Source organism: Canis aureus, chromosome 16 (genome assembly GCF_053574225.1).
Source record: "Canis aureus isolate CA01 chromosome 16, VMU_Caureus_v.1.0, whole genome shotgun sequence".
Taxonomy (NCBI): Eukaryota; Metazoa; Chordata; class Mammalia; order Carnivora; family Canidae; genus Canis; species Canis aureus.
This window is the reverse complement of record NC_135626.1, coordinates 8,278,786-8,295,703: the sequence shown is the minus strand read 5'-3', so window position 1 is coordinate 8,295,703 and position 16,918 is coordinate 8,278,786. Positions and strand designations below refer to the sequence as shown.

The following is a 16,918-nucleotide window of genomic DNA, read 5'->3' as shown; positions in this document are numbered from 1 at the left end:
GGGTGGGGGGAGCCGGGGAGAGGTTTAGCAGGGGGAGGGCGGGCTGTGTGCGGGGAGCGAGGGTGGAGAGCAGGGCGGGCGGCGAGGAGGAGGCGGCGCCGCCCGCCGCCGCCGCCGCCGCCGCCGCCGCCTGCGGACCTGCATCCTCGCGCGGCCGGCGAGCGGGTGGCGGTGCCTGCGTGCGCTGCGCTCCGGCCGGCGGTCCCTGCGTGCGCTGCGCTCCGGCCGGCGGCTGCGGGCGGACGCGGGGCCAGGCCGGCGCAGGGGCTGAGTTTCTGCAAAGTTTGACCTGGTTGCCTTTCCGATGCTGCGGCGGAGCGAGGCAGCGCGGGGCGCGCCAGGCGGCTGCGGCGCGGCGGCGGGGCTGAGCGGCGATCGCGCGCTCGCAATGATCGTAAAATAAAGCGGGCGCGCGGGGTGGGGGCGAGAGAGCCCCGAGCCTCACCCCTCCGCCCCCGGCCACCCCGCCGGCAGCCCCGAACTAGGAGGAGGTGGCGGTCGGGGGCGCCCACGGCCGCCCGGGACCCCAGTAGAGCCAAAGGACACTGCCCGGGGGAGGGGGGACGCCCCAGGACGAACCCGCGGCGGGGGGCGGGGGCGTCCGGAGGGCGGCGTCCGGGCCCCGCGGAGCGGCCCGAGGGGCAGGTGAGTCGGCGGCGCCGCCCGGGTGGGGGCGTGCACGCCAAAGTTCCCGGCGGCGGTGAGCGCGCCCGACGCGCGGGGGACCCGGGGCCGCTCGGGGCTGGCTAGGGTGGGGGCAGAGGCGCCCTCCGGGGTCGGGGGATCCCGGCCGGGTCAGACCGGTGTGCGGGGTGACACTGCGCCCCCAGGGGGCCGGAGGGACCGGCGCCGGTGGCGAGGTGGTGGGGGCTGTGCCAAGGCCGGCAAGTCCACGCGGCCCACTGCAGGCCAACCGGTCGCCGCCCCCACTCCCGCCACGCCACCCCTGGGCCGGGAGGGTGTCAGCGGAGATGTCACGGGCGGCGATTATTCGCTGGTGCGCGCGGTCGTGCAGCCGCCACTGACGGGGCGGGCGGGTGCTGGGGGGGCCGCCGCCTCCGGGGAGACCGCCCAGAGCTGTGCCGTCAGCGCCGCAGCCCGCGCCCCGCGCACACGCGTCGCCGCCTCGCGCGCCCCCCGCAGCAAAGTTCGGTCCAACTTTGCGGCGGGCCCTGACGCCCCGTCCCTTCTACCCCCCACCAGGTTCTCGGCGGCCGCGGCGAGCCAGGCGGCGGCCCGAGTGCGGCCCCGGAGCCCCGCGCGGCGGCGGGCGGCGGGCGGCGGGCGGCGACAGCGACAGCGGCGGGGGGACGAGGTGCGCCCGCGTGGGGGCGTCGGCCCGCGCCCGCGAGTGGGCGCCCACGGGGACCCCGCGGGCGGCGGGAGCCCGGCGCTCGCCTCCTGGAAGCCGCGGGTCGGCGCTCGCCCCCGAGGGCGCCCGGGCCTCCGCGCTCCGGCAGAGACTGCGCTTCCATTGATTGGCCCGGTCGGGCGAGCGGCCGGGGCCGGGGCCGGGGCCGGGCCGGGGCCGGGGCCGGGGCCGGCGCGTGTGCCCCGAGCGAGCGCGTGCGGAAGGCGGGCGGCCAGGAAGTCGGACTTGTGCGCCGCGCAGGGGGACGAGCCTTCCTCATTTATGTGTCTGCTGGCATTCGCCTTCTTCGCCCCAAGACTTCAGGGAGCGTCTCCGGGCTGCGTTCCCCGCGTGTGAGGCACGGAAGGGCTGGATGTCCGAACAACATGATTATCCATTAACCTCCAGACTTTCCTTTTTTTAAACCCAAAGAATATCGGTGATTTTTGTCCACTGCTAGCAGAAGAAGAGAGAACCTGGGGCTCTTGAAATGCAGCAAAATCCTTATTTATAAACAGGCCCGAGATAGTGATATGCAAACCCCCTGCACTCAGTGAATTTTCTATCCTATGGATATCGGTCTTGAGATTTGAGGTTGGAGAGCAGTCCTGTCTGCGCTGGGTCTGGCAGCCTCCGTCCTTTCAATGCCCAGTTTCCTCTGGGACTGCTGGCCTTCCCTGGAGATCAGAGCTGTACTGTGTGCCATGGGCTGTATTCAGAGCATCGGGGGCAAAGCCAGAGTCTTCCGGGAAGGTATCACGGTGATTGATGTGAAAGCCTCTATCGACCCCATCCCCACCAGCATCGATGAGTCCTCCAGCGTGGTGCTGCGCTATCGGACGCCCCACTTCCGTGCCTCGGCCCAGGTGGTCATGCCACCCATCCCTAAGAAAGAGACCTGGATTGTCGGCTGGATTCAGGCGTGCAGCCACATGGAGTTCTACAACCAGTATGGGGAGCAGGGCATGTGAGTATGGCCCAGGTGCAAGTTTTAGGGGGCTGCTCGGGGTGGGGACTTTGGAGGCCTGGGGTGTGGGGGCTAGGGGGCTGGAGGGGGGCCGGAGGGAGGCTTTAGGCAGATATGGAAGTGGCCTCTGAGTCCTCCTTGGCCAGGTGATCTCCTCAAGGCTTTGCCTGTTGATTCTGACTGGGGTCACCGGCCCTGGGGGTTCCTGTGTCCTTCCCTGTAAGATGCTGAGAAAGCAGAGGTGCATTCCACCAGGTGTCTCTTTGGCAAACAAGCATGCCGTCCTGGGGCCATTCGAGAGGCTGAGGCTTGGACCCCAGGCTCAGGCCTCCCAGGGAGGCAGCCGTGGCGGACACTCAGAATGAGAATGGGGGTTATTCGTACAGTGCTCTGTGCTGGGTTTGATCTGGTCTCTGGAGTGTTTTCATAGGCACATCGGGACCTGGGGGCACGCTTTGCTATTCCTATAGTGTATGCTGTTTCATTTGAGAGGGTGGCTAGTCTTAGAAATCTAGTTTGCTTCACGGAGTAGCGTTTTTCTCTCCCCAAGGCAGGAGGCCCTTCTATGTAGACATCCAGTGTCAGTGTCCAGAAGGCTGAGAGGAGCCTACTGGCCTCTTCTCTCCAGCCTGGTCTCCAGAATGTTCCCAGGACAATGCATGTCACGGTGCAGGACACAGGAGGCCTGAGTCTTCTTTCCTGGCATGTTCTCTGGCCCTAGAGATGGTCATCCCCGGTATAGACAGAAAGGAAAGCAACTTAGCTTTCACAGCCGCCCTAAGATAAGACGGTGAAAATAGCTGTTTTGGAGCACAAGTCTCTGATGAGATCGGGCGCGTTCAGGGTGGTATGGCCGTAGACGAGCATAAGTCTCTGAGGGAGCTAGGCAGGCCCTGAGGGGAGCCCCCAACCTGTGCCTGGGCCTGGCTGTGGACACTCCCCCTGCAGCTGGCCTCTCCGGGTGCATGGCCTGCACACTGCTTCCCAGTTCTTCCAAGTGAGGAGTGGAGCAGGGGATTCCCTGGGAGTTGGACCCTTTCACTGATTTCAGAACATCCTGGGTGACCCCCGAAATTAGAGGGGGTGAAGAGGGGATGGAGGGTGGCAGGATGCCAGATCTTGTCGATTCCCCACTTAATGACTCCTGGGGCGCCTCTGAGGTTGGGAGGGAAACAAGAAGGAGGTGGTAAAGTATAGAACGAGGGTGTAACCAAGATCACCCCACAGAGGTGCATGGGGGGGCATGTCCCTCTGTCAACCTGATGTCTATACCCAAAGCCTTTTAATTCTCAAAAGTGGCTGGGAACCCAGGCGGGGGCTGACTTTCCATTGTAAGAAGGGAAACCTGACTCTTAGTTATTCAGTGTGGACTTTCTTAGGAAGCCTTACTTAAGCTGGAAGCTTTCTTGGACTTTGTAGAGGATCTGGGACAACTGACAACACACAAAGGTTTTTTCTAGGGCTTTTAGGTGAAGCTCGTCTTCTTCCCTAGAAGTGGTGGGAAGGCAGAGGGTCTTTCGGAAAGATAACAAGTGAGCGAGTGAGTGAACGGCCGGGAGGAAGGAAGTGGGGAGAGTTGGGGGGGGCCGCGGGGGGTGGAGGTTGAGACAGACACAGTGTGCAGTGGCGAGGAGCAGTGGTGAGGAGCAGGCCGGGCCTGAGGCTGGAGACCTGAGATGACTTTTCCTTTCTGTGCCAGCCCTTGGTTCCTGGTTAGAGGTGCCTGGTGCACACCTAGACTGCAGTCAAGCAGACCTGGGCAGGAGTCCAGGCTCTGCCACTTTCCAGGGTGTGACCTTAGTCACTCTGGCCCTTGGTTTCCTTGTCTGCAAACAGGGCCAGTTACAGCCCTCCCCCTCCCCCCGCCCCCCCTTATTGTGAGAATTAGGGGAGGTGACATTTGACGGGTGGTCGGCACTGCTCCAAGCCCAAGGTTGTCATCTTAAATGTTGTTGTTACCGTGACCATCATTCTTTTAACCCCAGGGGTGAGCCTTCAAGTCTGCAAGGCCTTCAGAACCCCAGCTGAGACTGCAGAACCCAGACAGGTGCAAACCTCTCCTGGTCCTGAAGTTTCTTGGAGCCCGGGTCTCCCTCTTTGACACAGCGCCCACTTTTAAACGTTTAAAAATAGTCCAAGTCATGGATGATTTGAGTTTTCGGAAGTTGAAGGCCGTTGTCTTTGCTCTCCTTTGGCTTCCCTTATGTTTCCTTGCCCCTCCCTGGGGCACCTCTTACAGCATGGCAGTGCATTGGTGGAGGGGCGGCCTGTGTTCCCTAACCCGTCCTCCTTGGGCCCCAACTCCCAGCCTGGGCAGGACTAGCCTCTGAGAGAGGGCAGAGACTAAGGCTCCCTGGCAGGGGCCGTGTGCACCTATCCGTCCCGGGCTTAGGCCCAGGGGCAGAAGAACCAACCACGCTGGCTCTGGGGCCCTGGCTCCTCATTTTGTGCCATGTGTCAGCTGTCAGGGGGGATAAGGAAAGAGCTCCCCGTGAGAGGACAGCTCTGGGTGATCACCCTGTGGTTGAGACACCGAGTTGGAAGCGGCTCGACTTAGTACTAATCGGTGGAATCGTATTAAAAAGTGGAATTACCAGAGAATGTGGCTCCTCTGATCTGTGGGCAGAGCTCAGTATCCAACCAGCACTCTCTGGAAATGAGAAGGGTTCCTTTAGAGAAAGCCCGATGTCTGCCCCTTCTTGAGTGTAAATGGAAGCATTTTAGGTGCTTCCCAACCCCAAACTCTGCTTTTTCATATTTATAAGCCCCGAGATATGACAGAAAGAGAGGGGTGGTCAGGTGGGATGGAGCAGAGACCACAGGCGGGCCACAGCTGCCCCCATCCTGCGCACTGCAGACTCTGCCCACCTTATGCCAGGAGCACTCCACCCCTGCTGGGATGGCCAAACTGTCCCCGGACATTGCCTGTGTCCCCCGGAGGGGTACAGAGTCACCCCTGACTGAGAACCACTGGACTAGACCCTCACAATCGGAATAATTAAAATGAAACCCACGCCCTGGGCCTTAGTGGTCCCGGAGAGAGGGCAGCCAGGTGGCAAAGGTGAAGGTGAGGGCTTCTGTCCTTTACAAATGGGCTTGTATTCAAAATATTAATTCCAAATACTTAACCAAAGCCCATAATACCCCCTGCACGTTATCCCTGCTTAAAATTAATCTCTAATCTAGGAGAACTTTTTAGAATGACATCCTGGGTTTGAACTATTTGAAGCGGAACAATCATGCACACCACCTCAGTAATACCCTGACTCCTACAGACGAGAGCTATAAAATGGCGAGTCTCTCCGTGCCAGCTTCACAGGATTCTATATGGTGTTCGTCCAACCCACATTACTTTAAAAGCCACCTCCCCTCCAAACTGTTGGAGACACCTGCCTCCACAACCCCATCTTCCACGATTCCTCAACCGCCACCTGTCAGCTGGCACAGCCTTCTAAGTGACAAGTCACAATTTCTAGCCTGTGTGGGAGACGCTTCACATTGTCCCTAGCTTGCCCTCCTCTGGAGCCCCCAGGGAGGCTGGCGCATGGCTGAGGCCAAGGCCAGGGCTAGTTGGGGGTGAATGGGGGGGAGAACAGCTCCAGAGAGGGGCACTGTGGGTGGACGGTGCCACCTCCCCACACCCTGGCCTGGCAGGGTGTGGATCCTAGTGGACCCCGCACTAATGCTGCGAAATTGGGGCTGGTCTCTTAACCCTCCTGAGCCTCTGTATTCCCATCTAGGAGGTGGGGAGAGTGGTCCTTTCCTCCCTGGGTTGTTGCGAGGAATAAATGAGATGATGTGTGGTAAGAGCTCAGCACAGTGCCTGGCGCGGTCCATGCACTCCATCTGTGGGCCTGTCAAAGGCAGAGCTACTACTAGTGCATTATTAATCCTGCCATGTCTGGCGGAGTCAGCAGAAAGATTGCTGTAGTAGAGCTGAGCTCTCTTCTGGGTTGGGTTTCGCAGACCCGCCTACGGTGTGAGAGCGTGAGTGATGAGACCTGCAAGGAAGGGTCTGTCCAGCCAGAACATGTGGTGACACCTGCCGTCAGGACCGTCTGGGAGGCTGCTGGGAAGGAGCCTCAGGCGGTGTGGGGTGGATAGAGTGGAGCTGGGTGCTGTACACAGCTGCCTTGGCTCCCCTTCCTCTCTTGTCTCCCCAGGACCTCATGGGGTCCTCTTTTTATAACAAGGAAACAACCTCTGAGAGCTGAGGCCACTTGCCCAAGGGGTCTTGCTCTGCTCCAGCAGGGGACCACGTGGCCTCTTCCTGCAGCCGCGGGCCCGCATAGAACAATCGAGGATGAAGCTTCCTCTCTGGGACCGGAAGGCGGCCTCCCCCAACTGCTGGGCCCTGGCGGAGGCAAGGGTGGTGTGCGTAGGAGAGGGAAGTCCTTGTTTCCAGGCTTTAGGGTAGGAGGAAGTGGGGGGGATGGCCTAGCCCAGAGAGAGCTCCCCATGGACCAGCCCTGGCCAAGTGATAGCTCCAACCCTCACCTTCCGAGTGCTGAAAACAAAAGCTGGCTGCTCCCGGAGATGTGCCTGGGGGGACCTGACGGCCATAGTAATCAGGGAAATAACAAATTAAATCCTGAGATCCTCTGTTGTTTGCTGATCCGATCTGGGTAAAAATGAACCTGATCATTCACGCCCTATGTCAGGGAGGGGGGATGTGGACAGCCTCATGCGCCGTTTGCAGGGATACAACATAGGCAGCTTCTGGAAGGTGATGAGTTTGGCTGGATCTCTGACAGTTTCAAACATACATGCCCTTCAGTGCTGTTCTGCTTGTAGATTTTGTCTTACAGAGACTTGGAGCACCTGGCCCTGTGCCTGACATACAGTAGGCGTTTAAAAAAATTTCCTGACCAAAAAAAAAAAAAAAAAAAAAAAAAAAAATTTGCCTAATGCACCACAGAAGAGCAAGGGCATAAGGATGTAAGTATGAGGTTGAAAACTCCAGCACTGTTTGTAATTGCAGAGAGCCAGGCGCCACTCAAGTGCCCAGCTGGGGGTCAGGGACTTACAGTCTGTACAGTGCAGAAGATGGGGAGACCACTGCGAAGGATGAGGCAGAGACAGAGCTGCCGCCATGGGGGAACATGATCATAGTGTTGCATTTTCTTTCTTTACAGAAGTTGTAAAATATGTGGGGTAGAAACCCATTTTTGTTAAAAAGAGAACCCCGTGAGTGGGAACATGTACTGTGTGTCTGTGCAGAGAAAGGTCTAGAAGGATGTTTACCAAAGTGTAATGTGGTGAGTAACCTCAGCGAGGTGGGGGAAGGCATAGAAGATACGGCTTTTGTTTCTCACTTTATACTCTTCTCTACATCTTTTTTTTTTTTTTTTTTTTAAAGAAAAGCACAGCTTTTGGGGCACCCAAGTGACTTAGTTGGTTGAGTGTCTGCCTTTGACTCAGGTCATGATCCTGGTGTCCTGGGATCAAGCTCTGCATTCGGCTTCCTGCTCAGTGGGGAGTCGGCTTCTCCTTCTCCCTCTGCTGTCCCTCCACCCAACTCATGCTTGCTCTCTCTCTCTCTCTCTCTCTCTCAAATAAATAAATAAAATGTAACAAAATAAAAAGTAAAAAAAATAAAAAGTAAAGCACAGGTTTTATAATTAAAAACTCAAGTTATACAGGCACGTTGGTCCTTTCCGGGGGACCAGGGTCTATGGCCTGGACAAAGAGGGAGGCCATGCCCCAGAAGGATTGGAGTTTAGGGAGAACCCTGGGAGCAGGCAGGGAGGGGGGACACCTCCAGACCCTTCTTCAAAGAGCAGGTGCCTGGTGGGAAGGGGCCAGCCCAGTGGGCAGCCACATGGGGCAGAAGTCGGGAAATTGGGTTCCCAGTTGCAAACTTTTACAGAATTTACACTTTTTGCAAATTGTACAAACCTGTGAAATCTGTAAAACTGGTGTGTGTGTGTGGGGTGCAGAGATAAGCCCTAAGTGCCCATATGACCCATCTGGGGCCCTGAGGCCAGTATGGGCAGAACAGCCTTGGTGCAGGCAGCCCTCTTGCCCTCAAGCCTCAAATCCTTGTCTGTGAATGAATTTCTCAGAGCATCCAATGGGCACCATTGTGGGATATGAAATAATATTTAAGTGAACTCAGTTAAGCCTAAGTATAATTTGAATTTAAAGCAACATATTTATTCTAATTATATTAGAGAAAAAAATATATCTAGCATACCCAACACATTATTTCAATGTGTTTCTTAGGAAAAAACTAAATGTAGTTTTTAAAAAATGATTGATTTTAAAGAAAAAAGTTAAGTGACTAATAATACAGGAGATATGTAGACAGGACCAATATGAACAGAGATGTAAAGTTTGGAAACTCTGCTCTGAGGCCTGGTGGGCTGGGCCAGTCTGGCTCTGGGGTTCAGGATTCAAAATGCAGTCAGAGCCCTGGGAGAGGTGGGGAACCCTGGGGGTGCGAGGGGCCATCCACTCTGGGAAGAGCGCCCAGGACCGGCTCACCACCTCTGCCTGGCATGGGCAAGGCTCTTCCTGGAGCCGATTGGAGAGGTATGCTGCTGTCTCCCGATATCACAGAGGTACAGGTCCCACCTGCCCTCCAAGGCACTGCCCTGGGCATCCTTGGGTTCCTTCACCTTCCACCAAGGGGCCTCTGCCTTGGGCCAGTCCTGGCAGGGAGCTGGGCCTGAAGACACAGAGTAGTGCTCCCCAGCCCTCATGGTTGCCCCTCAGCACAGCCCAGCCTCCATCCCTCCTCAGTCTCCAGGGAAGGCCCCCCCCTTTTTTTTTAAGATTGGAGAGAGAATCCCAAGCAGCAGACTCCCCACTGAGTGTGGAGCCTGACTCCGATCAATCCCAGGACCCTGAGATCTTAACCTGAGCTGAAACAAGAGTCTGATGCTTAACTGACTGAGTCACTGAGGCACCCCCAGGGAAGGCCCTTCTATAACCCCTTCAGACTCACATTCTCGGTCAGTTGGGCCACTCAGAGCTTGTGTGTGTATGCATAAATTCGTGTGTGGATGTGTGTCTGTGTCCATGTGTGTGTGTCCCATGTGTGTATGTGTGCATATGTGTGTATGCATGTGTGTGTTGAGTGAGGGTCTGTGGGAGCTGCTGGGGAAGAACTCACTGCAGCTGCAGGTTGTGGCCTGGTGGTCTTGTGGTTAGGCCTCTACTGTCTGCAAGCCTCTTCTATAAAACGTGCTCTCTGGTCTTGGCCCCAGGGTGGTTGAGGAGAAGCACTGCATGGACGGATGTATATGCCCGGGATGCCTAGCATATCCGACGTGCTTAGGGAACATGACCACTGTCACCAGGTATCTCTGCAGGGGTGACCCCGTGCTGGTAGTGGCTATTTGAGTGGCAGCTGCTCTAGGTGAGACAGTGCACAAACACGAGCAGCTTGAGGCACTCTAAACCCAGTAAGGAGACCCCCTTATGGGGCCCAGGCCCAGAAGGAGAGACTGGGCAGGCTGCTCACAGTCACTGACTCCAGGCCAGGCACCAGAGCAAATCCTGGAAGCCTGGCCCCTGCCCTCTTGAAATCATCAACAAACGATCACATGATTATTTAATCAGTCCTGTGCCTATTCCAGGAAGCAGCAGGACGAGGACTGAGTGGCGTCGAATGTGGGGCCACTTGGCCTTGGGGGTAGGGTCAGGGTGGGCTTCCCAGGGGGGCTCCAGGGCTGAGCCATGAGTATCACTGGCTGGCACAGGAGGAGGAGGGGCACTGCTCCTGGCAGAAGGCCCCGTGACAGGAGAGGCATGACCCATTAGAGGAACTGAGAGTACTGGTGGGCCTGGAGCCTGGGGAGGGCATGGATGTGTGTGTGTGTGTATATGCACATGCACACGCAGCACAAGGGGTCCTGGGGTTTGACTGCATCAACTTTAAGGGCCACAAGGAACTATGGCAGGTTTAACAGAGTTGGAGGCAGGGATGGTGAAACAGATTGGTGTTTTTATTATTTTTTTTTAAGATTTTATTTATTCAGGAGAGACATACAGAGAGGCAGAGACACAGACAGAGGGAGAAGCAGGCTCCATGCAGGGAGCCCGATGTGGGACTCGATCCCGGGTCTCCAGGATCACTCCCTGGGCTGAAGGCAGCGCTAAACCGCTGAGCCACCAGGGATGCCCAGATTGGTGTTTTTAAAAGATCACTCAGGCTTTTGGGGAATGTTTCAGGAGGCAGGGGTAGAGGCTGGGAGACCTGGGAGGAGGTCCTGGCCAGGGTGAAGGCAAGGAGAAATGGGGCATCCAGAGGTGAGAGGAAGCATCAAGGATGGTGCCAGGTGCCTGGAGGGTGCAGGGACCTCCGGTTTGCTCTGCAAACAGTGATGATGGGTGCTCTGCAAATGTTTGGTGAGTGGATGACGGATGGGGACTGCTGCAGGAACAGGTGTGAGGGAGGCTGATGTGATGTGAGTAGATCCCAGAGCATTCTGAAGTCCAGCTTCAAGCCTGGCCTTGCCTGCTGTCCTTTGGAGTCACACACTTATGAGGACGAGGGCAGCAGTGTGACAGGCGGCCCACGGCAGCAGGTCAGTTTCCTGGATGTGCAGACTGTGTGGTTGTCCTGGGCCCGGACTCCGAAGGGCCCCTAACATGGTTCAGTGCTCTGCTGTTGCCGCATGGAAATTCTTAATTTTTGAACAGGTGATCTTGAGTTTTTGCTTTGCACTGAATCCCCCAAGTTCTTTAGCTGGTCACGCCCGGAAGACAGCAAAAGCCAGGGAACAGATTAAGGGGGTAGTAGATGCAAGGGAGACCAGTGTCTTCTCCTCACCTGTGCGAAGGTGGACATAAGCCACCCTGGGATCTGGAGAGAAGGCTGCTGGGGGCAGATGGGATCAAAGTCTGTGAACTGTGGGCAGAAACAGGTGCATCTGCACTTACAAAATGCCTCTACCCCTAGTCGATCCACTGGCTGAGCACTTGTGTGTAGGCGCGGTCCTGGGACACTTGCTCACACCTTTCAGTGGCCTCTGTGTAACAAAGCCTACCTAGAGTATCTCTGCTGTGCAAAAAGGAGAAGGTTCAGTGTGTGCAGGGCCGGGGTCCCTGCTCGCCCCTTTGTGCTGTGGAGCAAAGGATGGAGGGTCTGCCTTGAAGTCCGATGTCATTCCTAGAGGACGCAATAACTATATGGAATCCATTCCCTTCCATGCATGTATTGTCCAAAAACTGTAACTGAGGCCAAAGAAGCTTCAGGTCAGTCAGGGCTGGCAGCCCTCTAAATACCTCCCTCACATGGTTTCTGGAAGCTTCCATGTATTGCCATTTATACTGATGCATTTAATCATCACAAAAACCTTGCAAGGTGGGTAGGATTATCAACAGTTAACTGATAAGAAAACAGAGGATCGGAGATTTGTGACTTAGAGCTTGTCGCTGGATCGGGACTAGATCCAGGCTGGTCTGTGTCCCCCAGGAGCTGTGCTCTTACCTGAGCTCCCCGACCTTGCCAGGGGTGTGGTGGGGTGGTGGGTGGGACTGGGACTCCTGGGAGCGGAGACAGCCCATGTTGGCCTATGATGATTTGAGGACAGATGCCTGGGGACCTGGTTCTGAGTAATACCCACGTGAGACACGGCTTGTCTGCCAGCTCACAAGGACCATCACCTGGCTGTGACCGAGCCAAGGCTCGGGCATTTGGGGCTTGGGGGAGGGAAGCAAACCTGAGGCTGGGAGAGAGCACCTTCTGGTGCTGATTCCCACCCCCTCAAAACAAGCCAGCTCTTGGGCAGTGAAAGGGGGCCATGGAAGAGCAAAACTCCTTTTGTAACTTTAGTCTTTGCCTTATTATTATTATAATTATTAATTATTATTATTTGAGGGCTTGAACTCAATGACCTAAGCTGAGGGCAAGAGTCAGAGGCTAACGGACTGGGCCATGCAGATGTCCTACTTTCTGCCTTAAAAAAAAAACAAACCCTTTTGCGAGTGATTACAGCCACCGTGAGAGGACAGAGGGGGTGCCTTCTGGGCATCTGGGTACAAGTGGGCCAAAGGCATGGACTTCTAAGAAATCCAGGACAGGGGCCCTAATCTCCTTCTCTGGCCCATGGCCCCTACCTGAGAGGGGAGCCAGATCAGCAGGCTCACCCCCGCCACCACCCGCCCATGGCTGCTGTGGCCTGGGGGCCCTTGGTGGCTGGTGGGGACTTCAGACATGGGAGGTCGTCTGAGCTGCTGCCCCAGTTCCCTTGGACTTTGATGAGCTTAGGGCCCCGGGCAGGAGGTGGCCTAGTAGGCAGGTGTTACCCTAATTTGTGACTTTTTCAATGAAATAAACACAAAACAGAAAGGAAATAAGCAGGAAGATGAACAACTTCACATTCCTATTCATCCCTCACAGAGGGGCCCAGATTTGCTAATTGCTCATATTAAATGACGCATTTGGGTAGAGGGGTGCATCTTTTTACGGTAATGCGATACACCTGACGAAAATGGCCATCTTAACTATTTTTTAGTTTGGTGGCATTAAGTACACGCACATCATTGTGTGTCTGTTTCCAGAAGTTTCCCATCTCCACCTGGAACTCTGCACTGTGAAATGTGGGCCCCTTCCTCGCCCACCCAGCAACCACCGTTCTGCATCTTGTTTCTATGGTTTGACCACCCTAAGGAGCTCATATATGTGGAATCATATGGTATTTATCCTTTTGTGTCTGATTTATTTTACTCAGCATGATGTCCTTGGGCTTTAGACATGCCACAGTACATCACGAATTTCCTTCTTTTCTAGGGCTGAATAATATTCCGTTGTGTGGCTAGACCCCGTTTTGTTTATTCATTCTCCTGTCAATGGACACTTGGGTTTCTCCCACCTTTTGGCCCTCGTGAATAATGCTGCTGTGAACAGGAGTGTGTTTTGTGAAGTAGTTATGTCCTGGAGAGCACTGCTGGCTTACTGGGTTGTGCAGGATTCTGGGTGGAAAATGTCCCGAGCTTTGGTATTATAGGTGCTCAGGTGGAAGCAGTGCTGGACGAAGCCAAGCTGCCTGGGGTCTGGGCCCCACTACCTGGGAAAAAGCCACCCTCACCCCCGGCTTTGTTGTGTCTGTCTGGCGGGATGGACGTGATTGTGGATGAGTGTCCGAGGGGTGGGCTCCCCAGATGGTGCTGTCCCCTTGGCCACACGGGAGTGAGTGTCCTCGGAGCTGTTCGACAGGCTGGCGTCCTCTTCTGTCTAGGAGCTATTATTATAGGACTAGTAGTAATGACCGATACGAGATGATGCAGGAGAACAGGATGTGGCTTTGACGGGGGCTGTGTCTGGGGGAGCCCAGACGTGACAGTGGATGTCTGTTTCTCGTCTGGCCCCCCGGGACGTAGCCTTGTGGGTGGCTGACTGAGTAAACTGGCCTTCCTGTCCTCAGGTCCAGCTGGGAGCTCCCAGACCTCCAGGAGGGCAAGATCGAGGCCATTAGTGACTCGGACGGGGTGAACTACCCCTGGTACGGCAACACCACAGAGACATGCACCATTGTAGGCCCCACCAAGAGAGACTCCAAGTTCATCATCAGCATGAATGACAACTTCTATCCCAGCGTCACATGGGCCGTGCCCGTCAGTGAGAGCAACGTGGCCAAACTGACCAACATCTACCGGGACCAGAGCTTCACCACGTGGCTGGTGGCCACCAACACCTCAACCAATGACATGATCATTTTACAGACGCTGCACTGGCGCATGCAGCTCAGCATCGAGGTGAACCCCAACCGCCCCCTGGGCCAGCGTGCCAGGCTGCGGGAGCCCATCGCCCAGGACCAGCCCAAAATCCTAAGCAAGAACGAGCCGATACCACCCAGCGCCCTGGTCAAGCCCAATGCCAACGATGCTCAGGTCCTCATGTGGCGGCCCAAGTACGGGCAGCCACTGGTGGTGATCCCGCCCAAGCACCGGTAACAGCCAGGGTGCCCTGCTAGGCCATAGACTCAAATAATAACACTGCTCCAACAACACCCACACGGACTCTTTAGTCATTCAGCAAAATACAACCACTCTACCTTCTCGAGCGGGCGGATCTCACTGTGCAAATGCCCCGGGATGGCCTTCCCCAGCCCTCTTGGCACCTGCTTCCTTTCGGGGAGGGGGAGGCCCGGCCGGGACACCCAACCCCACGTCCCCCCTTCACCCTGAGTCTCCTTTCCTGGCAATTTCTATCATTCACTTTGCAAGACTCCCTGAAACAACTGCTTTTTTCAGTTCTTCTTCTTCTCTTTCTCTCTCTCTCTCTCTCTCTTTTTTTTTTTTTTTTTTAAAAACACCTCTTTAAGAGGTTCAGGGGCGGGAGGAGGCGGAGCTGGTTGTGACACTGACCGGCACCTGCTGCTGATTTGTGAGTGGCGGCCCCCCATGGCAGCTCCCCTCGTCCTCTGTCACGCGGCCTTACCTAGACTCGCTTTGCCAAACTTTTGCCTTAAGCTAAATTTAAAGGAAAAAAGCCCAAAACAGACAAAGAAAGCAGGATCTCTTTTCTACCAGACTGTTTATTTTCGGCTACAGGTGAAGGGGGGGGGGCAGGGCCAGGGAGCAGAGAGGCACCTGTGCCCTGCTCCCAGGTGTCCTGGCAGAGGGGCAGGGGGACAGATTTAGACCTAAAACCAGCTACTTGTTCTTTTATTTCTGCTGAAACCGAGACTGACCATCTGCAGAGCCCCTTCTCTCAGGCTCTGGTGGGAACCCCCCACCCCACCATACCTGCAGAGGTACCTGTGCGCTCTGTTGGGGTAGACCTGCTGGGGCTGCTTCTCTGGTCTCTCTTCTGTCAGCCTTAACTTGCCTGGGGTAAATCTGGGAGGAGAGAGGGAGGGTTGAGCCTCAGTGGTTCTCGCCATCTCAGTCCTCAGCACCCAGCCACGGATGCGTCCGTCGGCACATCTGTTTTATAGCTTTTCCTTTTCTGTCCACACTGGCCCCAAATGCCTGGAGGGCCAGCCACCTTGAGCCAGATTTAGTCTGAAGGTAAGGAAGGCAGGCAACTTTCCTACTGGCTCCTTCTCAGGGGATGCCCCTCCCAGGTACTCTGGGAGAAGCTGCAGACAGGTTCTGGGCACCAGTGTTGGAGGTGGGGGGAAGCTGCCCAGGGGGGCACCCAGGATAGGCGGTCCTGGATCTGGGGAGAGGCCAGAAAGGCCATCACAGGTGCCCCACTGTGAAGCAGACCAGGGAGTTGGCGGGGGTTACATGGGGACATAGTTGACAGGCATTGGGGCCGCTCCAGAGGCTGGTCGACAGCGTGGCTAGTCCAGAGGGCCACTATCCCTCGGTTCCAGGGCCCTGCAGAGCCCTAGGATGGTCCTGAGCGACACTAAGCTTTCTTAGTAATGTCTGCCTTGATGCCTGCTTGCAGATGGGGGTTACCCCACGGAAGCCCCCTTCCTCAAACCTGCTGAACCCCACAGCTACTTTACCCCGCCCTGCATTTGAACTAATAATACCCAAGTACAGAAAATCATCAGAAAAGAAAAATAATTCATTTCTGCTGCAGATGAGCCACTTGTAGGAGTCCCAGTGACAACGTGGGAGGACGTGGGTCACCTTGATCTGCTCCTTTATCCACGTGGCATTGTAACTTAGTCAAGGGGTGCTTAATGTCCCATCTGTCTCCCAGCCCTCCTCCTGATAGCAGGTCCACAGCTATCTTGGAACAACCAGACCAGAAACATGTCTGTGTCGCCCGTGTGCTGCATGGGGAACCCCTTTGTCAGGCCCAAGATTTTCCCCTGGAAACTGCCCGTTCCCCTTGGTGTGTACGGAGACCCTGTCACCCAGAGAGGCCATAGCCTCAAGTGAGGGGGGATGATGGGTCCCAGCTCTACCTCCCAAGGAAGGGCCTGGGAGGGGCTAGGCTGCCGGCGTCCTGCTGCTGTGGACAGGACCTGGCCTCCTAATGGAGCGGCCTTTCTCTGCACTCAGGTCTTTCTTGCACTAAAAAAGGGAGGAAGGGCCCTGGGTGAGGGGTTGGAGGCTAGAGTTCAGGTTCTGGGTGGGGTCATCACTAAGGGGTTCTTACTGCCCTAGGGGTGGGAGCAGGAGAGGACAGTAACGAGTGGTCCTGAGCTGTTGTGGGCAGAGTCCCCCAAACACGTACCTGCTGAGTGTGAGCAAGCCCTCTTGCCAGGGACCAGTGCTGTGCCCACTAGGAGGGGGCAAAGCTACTCTGGCTGCCTCCCCCCGCCTACTGCATGCCTGGGCCCCAGCTCACCTTGCTCCTTGACTCATCCCGCCCCTCCTGCACCCCTTTCTCTCTGACCCTCCTGGCCCTTCTGGAGACAGGGCTGGAAAGGCCCTGGAGAGGCCACAGGTCTGGCCCAGGACACTGGGCTTAGCCTGGGTCTGGCCCCTGGGCCTCCTCCCTGTCAGGAGCACAGACCCTGGGCTTCTCACCTGGGTTCCCAATCCCCCTGGTGTCCCTCTCCCCTGGTGTGGACACACTCCTCCAGCAATAAGGACTATCCGTGGTCATGGAGAGTACTGTGAAAACAAACCAATGCACTTACCAGGAGGCACAAGACTCTTGAAGAATATGTAAAATTAAATTTTTTAAAAAAAGAAACAACAAATCTTCACAAAGAGAAATAAAATGTAATTTTAAAGTA

The 16,918-nt window shown here is 56.2% G+C and overlaps 1 protein-coding gene across 5 annotated transcripts in view; it reads left to right on the top strand.

Moving 5' to 3' along the window:
- Positions 1-16,918, top strand: part of FAM78A (family with sequence similarity 78 member A) — a 19,672-nt gene extending 2,754 nt beyond the window's left edge. For 4 of the 5 annotated variants that reach the window (XM_077851111.1, XM_077851109.1, XM_077851107.1 and 1 more), the window contains exon 2: positions 13,694-16,918. In XM_077851111.1, coding sequence (XP_077707237.1) covers positions 13,842-14,222 — 381 coding nt within the window. In that variant the 5' untranslated portion in view covers positions 13,694-13,841 and the 3' untranslated portion in view covers positions 14,223-16,918. Of the gene's footprint in view, positions 1-1,577; positions 2,319-13,693 lie in introns of those variants that run through there. The other variant, XM_077851106.1, reaches the window with a different exon arrangement.